This window comes from Trichechus manatus, unplaced genomic scaffold (genome assembly GCF_000243295.1).
Source record: "Trichechus manatus latirostris isolate Lorelei unplaced genomic scaffold, TriManLat1.0 scaffold00128, whole genome shotgun sequence".
Lineage (NCBI taxonomy): Eukaryota > Metazoa > Chordata > Mammalia > Sirenia > Trichechidae > Trichechus > Trichechus manatus.
In genome coordinates this window covers 1,919,745-1,926,778 of record NW_004444064.1, presented here as the reverse complement: position 1 = coordinate 1,926,778, position 7,034 = coordinate 1,919,745, and the positions used below count along the sequence as shown (strand labels likewise).

General features: G+C 44.6%; 1 protein-coding gene across 1 annotated transcript in view; it reads left to right on the top strand.

Moving 5' to 3' along the window:
* DIP2A (disco interacting protein 2 homolog A) overlaps positions 1-7,034 on the top strand; it is a 142,234-nt gene that overhangs the window by 36,020 nt on the left and 99,180 nt on the right. Inside the window, exon 3 of the mRNA XM_023739099.1 lies at positions 5,117-5,236. Within this exon, the coding sequence (XP_023594867.1) occupies positions 5,117-5,236 (120 nt within the window). The remainder of the gene's footprint in view (positions 1-5,116; positions 5,237-7,034) is intronic.

Genomic DNA, 7,034 nt, shown 5'->3' with positions numbered 1-7,034 from the left:
TAACCTAAATAACTGAAAAAGAACTAGTATCCAGAAAACATAAAACAGCACTTTCCAGTAGAACTTTCTGTGACGATGGAAACGTTCTCTATCTGCATTGTTCTGTGTGCTGACCATTAGCCACATGTAGCTACTGAGCACTTGAAATATGGCTACAGTGACTGCATTTTTAAGTAAATTCTAATAATTTAAATGTAAATAGTCAAAATATCCCCAACATGATAAAAAAAAAAAAATGGGCAAAAGACTTGAATGATTATTTCAGAAGAGGAAGTCCTAATAGCCAACAAGTCAGTAGTAATGACAGAAATGCAGATGAAGTCCACAGCTCCCCATCAGGTTGTTGGAGAGGATTTGGAACCGTGGGAGTGTTGACAACTAGTGTCACCTAGGAAAGGTGAGAGGGCGCACAGGTGACCAGCCATTCTCCTTCAGCTCGTACGTGCCCTGGAAAGGTACCTGCACGTTTGCACCTTGTAGTTGCTCTGTGCACAAGATACTCTTATGTCCTTGCACTGCCAAGAACTCAGATGTCCAGCAGCAGAAGTCATCCAGTGGGATGCCAGCGAGCTGCCCCCGTCAGCAAGGACCAATCTCAGGAACGGATGGGAGGTAGAAGAAGCAATCACAAAGGAAGGAGCAGAGCCAGTATAAGTTAGAAGAACACGCCACTGAGCTGTGCTATTCAGGGACCTTAACATAGTGGTAAAGAAAGACGAGATGGCCTTCACAGAAGTCAGCCCACCGTTTCTTTGTGCAGGCGAGTTTGCAGAGGGTCACAGGGGACTTCTAAGGTCCTGCAGGGTTTTATTTCTTAACCTGCAGTAACATTAATTTTTGCTCTGTAATATTTCTTTAAACTGTACCCATGGTTTATGCAGCTATATGTCTGTATACCATATATTTTACAGTGAATCAATAACAAAAAAAGATTGAAGAGCTTCTTTATGTACTGACATTCACCCAAAACAAAAACAAAATTCTTAGTAAAATTGGAATTGAAGGAAACTAATGAAACGTCATAAAGCCTATTTACCGAAGTCAACAGCAACTGTCAGACTAAACAGTCAGATACTTCGGTCATTCCATCCCAAGCAAGGGTGAGCATGGATGCTCCCTGCCCTCCATCCTCTGACTCCACATGATGGTGGTGGTCATGGCTGATGCAGTGAGATGGGCAAACAAAGCCGAGTGGGTACTAGACAGAAAAGACAATCATCTTTACGCCGGTATTATTTTATACCTCAAACCCAGGTGAGTCTGCTTATTGTCAGAGCAGTTGGTTTGATAGACGTACAGATAGCGGCTAATGTGCAAGAATCAATCCATTTTTCTCTAGCAATATCTCTGTTAATGGAAAAATCACATTTATTATGGCAATAAACTGTCAAATGCTTCTTGTTAGGGATTGAGTTATGTCCCCCCAAAATATGTGTTGTGAATCCTAACCTCTATGCCTGTGGTTATAATCCCATTTGGGAGTGGGTTTTCTTTGTTGTGTTAATGAGGCAGGATTAGTGTAGGGTGTATCTTGAGTCAGTCTCTTTTGAGATATAAAAGAGATTAAACAAGTGAGCAGAGCAGAGATGGGGGAAGAGAGATGTCAAGTCACGTGAAGATCATCCAGGAGTAGACGCTCAGAGACGAGGACTTTCCTCCAGAGCTCACAGAGAGAGAAAGGCTTCCTCTAGAGCTGGCACCTTGAGTTTGGACTTGTAGCCTCCTAAACTGTGAGAAAATAAATTTTTGTTTGTTAAAGCCACCGATTTGTGGTATTTCTGTTACAGTAGCACTAGATAACTAAGACACTTATTAATACATTCAGCAAGAAAGACACAGCACCTATATTAGGACCGTAGAATCTATTTGAAAGAAATAACCAAGACCCTAAAAAATGAAGAAACATGCCAGCTTCCTAAATGGAAACACTTAGTATTCTACAACTGGCAATTTCCAAATTAATGTATGAACATAATCCAGTCCAGTCAGAATACCAGCAGCTGATTGTTTTTAAACCTGGGATTAGAAATAATGGCTCATTTTAAAGAGAAAAGTTCTGAGAGTTGCCAGTAGATTTTTAAAAAAGAACATTTGTGAGAAAGGACTTGCCTTTGAGACATTAAACCAAAAAAACCAAAACTGTGGCTGTCTTCAGTCCCGACTCAACAGCAGCCCTATAGGACAGACCAGAACTACCCCACAGGGTTTCCAAGTCCATGATCTTTACGGAAGCTGACTGCCACAGCTTTTTCCTGTGGAGCAGCTGGTAAGTTTGAACTGCCAACCTTTTGGTTAGCAGCTGAGTGCTTAACCACTGTGCCACCAGGACTCCTTTTTGAGACATTACAGCTGACCATATACAGTTGTATACAACTGTTAAATACAACTGATTATAACAAAAGTGAAACATTGGTATACAGGGTAGACAACCCGGTTAGTGGAGTAGAGTCCAGACATGGATTCGAGAGACTGTGAAGGGTGACGAGTCCGTGTGGTGAATGATGCTGTGCTTCTGCAGGCAAACCAGGCTGGGACCTTCTCACTGTTACCATAGGTAAGCATAGACCTCAGAAGGACTAAAGCTCTCGATAGATTTTTCCTTATAAAATACTACAGAATGTAGGAGAATTTTTTAATAACCTTGGAGTGGGGATTGTCTTCATAGGCCAGATAGGAGGCCTGGAGCTAGAAGAAAAAGCTCGACAGACAGGGTTGACTCCCTACAAGTATCTGGAATACAGAAGCTGCCACCCAGCTTCTCCAGTGCGGGTGCCATTCGAGGAGTGTCCCTAACAGACATCTTCAGTCATTAGCTGGGTGAAGTCAAAGAAAGGGAAATGCAGACGACCAGCCAACAGTAAATTATGTCCAGCCTCACTAGTAGATATGGTGATGCAAATTAAAGGAAGCCATTTTTCTAAACATTTTTTAGAGAAGTTGGCAAAATTCTGAACATTTTTTGTTACATCCGAAAAACAAGTGCTGACACGGATGTGGGGAAATAGCCCTTTCATACATTGCTGCTTGTGGGAGTGTGAATTGCTAGAAGCTTTTTGGAGAGGAGTCTCTTGGTATCTCCTAAAATTAAAAATACGACTACTACTCTTTCATCCAGTAACTTCGCACTGAGTTCTGTATCTCTGCTGAATAAGTGAGTCTCTCTCAAAGAGTAAAAGCACACGTATCTTGGGATTTAAGTGTGAGGATGTCCATATACATAACTTTGCAGCATGTCTGCTTATAATCCATAATGCATGCGGCTCCATTGTGAACTTTAAAGTCTTTTATCTCGGCACAGAAAACGAAATGCCAGGGAGGTACTGATCAATACTGCCATAGATGTATCTCGACATTTTGAAGAGCTTTGATGCCCTTTGGGGCGTTGTGATTCTCTAACGCTGCCTAACTTCGTGGTTTAAAACAGCAGCAGCAGCATCTGTGCATTTAGGCAGAGGGCAGCTCATGCCTGGAGGCTGGACTGGTGTTGTGTGAAGGCTCCTCACACCCGGGGCTGGCCTTCTCTGGGCTCCTGGGCCTGTGCCTCTGTCCCCACGGCCCCACATGGCTCCTGCCTGCAGAAGCTGAGTTGTCTTTCACAAGCAGCCTTGGGAGTTGCACCGTCACCCCCGCACCCCACACTGTGTCCGTCTGTCGGGGCAGTCACGGAGCACTGTCTGGGTTCAAGGCAGAGGACGGACTCTGCCTGTGTGATTGGGGGCTGGAGGAGCCCGTGGATCAGAAATGCCTGCTGCTTGTTTTTATAGGATGCTTTGAAACAAAGGCTAACGTTAGGTTATTCCTGAGGAAGCATGACTGAAGGCTTTGCTCTAAGTCTGTTACACATGCAGGATCCTGTGGCCAGTCCTCTTGTGCTGTCCTCAACTGTCAGCAAATCAGTACTGAAAACACCAGCAGGGACTGGGCTTAGTGCCCTGCAGGCTTACACGCCATTACTGTACTCTCCCCTGGTGTCTGGGAGCTTCTCTGTCAGGGAGCGGGACGTGAGAGATGTGCAGACTGGTGGATCTGGGTTGACATGTGGGAACTAGGCAAGTGGAGACGTCGGTGCCTCGTGAGTCGGAGCAGAGCCGGGCGTGGAGGCCAAGTGGAGGTGCAGACTAAGGCAGCGGCCTTTGCTCCAGGCCACGCTGATGGAGGCGTCCTCTGGGCATCGTGTGGAGCCGGCCAGCTCTGACCTCGTGGTCAGAGAGGACCCCTCTGCTCTTCTCTGCTCCCCGCTCTTTCCTGCCTGCATCTATGGGCCACTGGTGGCCCCAGGGATCGTTAGTGGGCTGTTCCTCACTCAGAGTTTCTTGATACCATGGGCAGTCCTGGGAGTGAGGAATACAGGCAGTTTTGAATTCAGTAAAACAAGTACAGCTCAGAAACATACCCGTAGAGGGCTTTCCGAGGGGAGTCAGCTGCCTGGGAGGTGGCTGCTGCACCCTGGGCTGACAGGAGTGACAGGGATGTGGGGCCAGGCTGGTTGGGCAGACCACTGGGGGTGAGAGAGGCCCTTCTGCAGCACCTGTGTCCCCGCTGCGCTCTGCCCCCTGCCCCGCCTACACACTCTGGAGTCTCACCTCCTGGCCGCTGTGCACCTTGTCCGCCTGCATGGATACTCTGGCTGCCTCCTGCTACCACTGACCCAGCTGAAGACCTCCTGCCTCCTGCTTAGGCTTCAGGCCCTTCTCAAAGGCCCCTCCAGGAAGCTCTTCTCACCTAAGCGGGGCCCTGCGTCCTTCCTTCGGGGCTGCCGAATCTGGCCCCCTCAGACCCTAGTTTGGGTGTCACCCCCCTCAAGGGCCACTGTGGGGAGGAGTGGAGGAGACAAAATGTAACACCCATCCGTTTCCTCCCATACCTTCTGAAAATGAATGAAAAGTCCACAGGCTTGGTCCACAGCACCTCCACGTCTGCCTCCAGCTTGGCAGAGAGATGGTTCTGTGCTTTCCAGAGCAACAGTCACGGTCTCAGCGGGCTCGAATCTCTGCTTTGGTGGAGCATATGTTGTGTGACAACACAGGAGAAATACATGCTCTTCTATGAGGATTTTTCCATGATTGCAAAATCAGATTGTTTACACAGATGTTACACAGATGCAATTGTGTTCCAGGAGTAGACTTGTCCCTGCAAGCAGAGAGCAGAACCACAGGACCCCCACAGACAGTGGCTGCCGCGTCCAAACAGCCGAAGTCCCGCCCCACCAACTCGAGGGATGAGCGCTTCTGTTCAGGTATGTGGAGAACTGCACGACCAGGGGTTCTCACGGACCTGGCTTCCAGTTATCTTTTCTTTGTCGAAACGTCTGCTGTAGAAGTTATTTCATCTTGAACGATGAGTTACCACATAAGCATATCTTCAAGAAAAAACACAGCCTTCACATAACCAGTCTGCTTTAATGTAACCTGTAACTTGGCGCCTGTTTCTTAGGGGATGCTTACAAAAGTCTTTGGGAAAATCTTCCTCCCGCCCTCATTAGAGTAATCTCTTTGAATATTTTTGAACATTAGATATTTTGTGTTTAATTAGTATTAGTAATATTTGTACATTATGGAGTGATTTTACTACTAGGTATAGATGATTTGGAGTCCCTGGGTGGGGAAAAGGGTTAACGGACTCATCTGCTCTGAAAGGTTGGAGGTTCAAGTTCACACAGAGACACTTCAGAAGAAAGGCCTGGCGATCTACTTTTGAAAAACCAGCCGTTGAAAACCCTGTGGCGCACAGTTCCACTCTGGCACACAGGGGCTTGCCGTGAGTCAGCGGTGACTCAGTGACAGCTGGTTATAGATGATTTAGTATTTTTTATTTTTCTAATTTTGGAGATTTTCTTCTAATTAGATTTCAGTCACTCTGTTTGGCAGTGCTTTTATGAATATTTAAATTTTGTCTTATATGTCACTTGAATATCAGGATACCCATTGAAAACATTTTTTTAAGTATTTAAAATTCTAGATAACTTTTGAGCATTCTATCTGTTTAACAATGTTTCACAGTATGTGATTGTGTACTTCCTTTATATTTAAGCTGCTTTGATAAAGCCTTTTTCATAAAGAAAAAATTTCAACAGGAATTTTAAGAAATGGCCATTTTGTTGAAAGGCTATCTGGGAAGGACATTTAAGATTTTAAATGTTATTTTAACATAGGAATGTGAAGAAATGATCTGAGAACTAGTTGACTGTATAATTTCTTACCAATTTAATATACAATTAAAAAAGCTTTATCACACTAAAAATAGTTTCTTTTCTGATTATATAAATAATACATGTTTGGTGTTAAAAAATAAAATAAAACTTCACACCAAGTAAAAGGACAAATTAAAAGTCACCTGAAATGTCTGAATCCTGAGACCGCCACCATCAACATGTCACCAAGCCCCAGTTTCTTCTGCCCTGAGTGCAGATACATGCTTCATGTGCTTGTGTGTGTGCTTCCCATGGGCGGGGTCATGTAAAGGGCCTCCTGCCTCCTTCCTTTCTTCTTCCTTCGTTATTGTCCTGCTTTCCCCTCTCCTCTTCCCCTCCCCTCACCCCATCCACTCCCATATAAGCAGGGTTAATCAACTCATATCTGACCTTATGAACTTCACCTTGGAGTCTAATTCTTTCTCTTTTGAATATAAATCCTTTATCAGAAATATGATTTGCAGGTTGTGGCTTGTCTTTTTATTCTTTTAATGTGTCTTTCAAAGAGCAAAAGTTTTAAATTTTGATAATGTCCAGTTTATCAGTTTTTAAAAATAGTGCTTTTGCTCTCGTATCTTAAGAAATCTTTGCCTAAGCCAAGGTCACAAAGATTCTCTTCTGTGTTTCTGTCATGTTATTGTCTAGATTTTTAATTCTGGATTGTTGTATCTATACTTCTGCTTTTTTTTTCTTTGACGCTGCTTGTTGATTTTTCTTTCTGAAGATAGTAATAAGCTCTATTCTAAAGCATGCGGTCAGTGATACCTTTTGCAGGGGCCTCCTGGGTTTGTTTCTTTTCCTTTTGTTTTCCCTCCCTTCACCCCCACTTCCCTTCCCTTCCTTC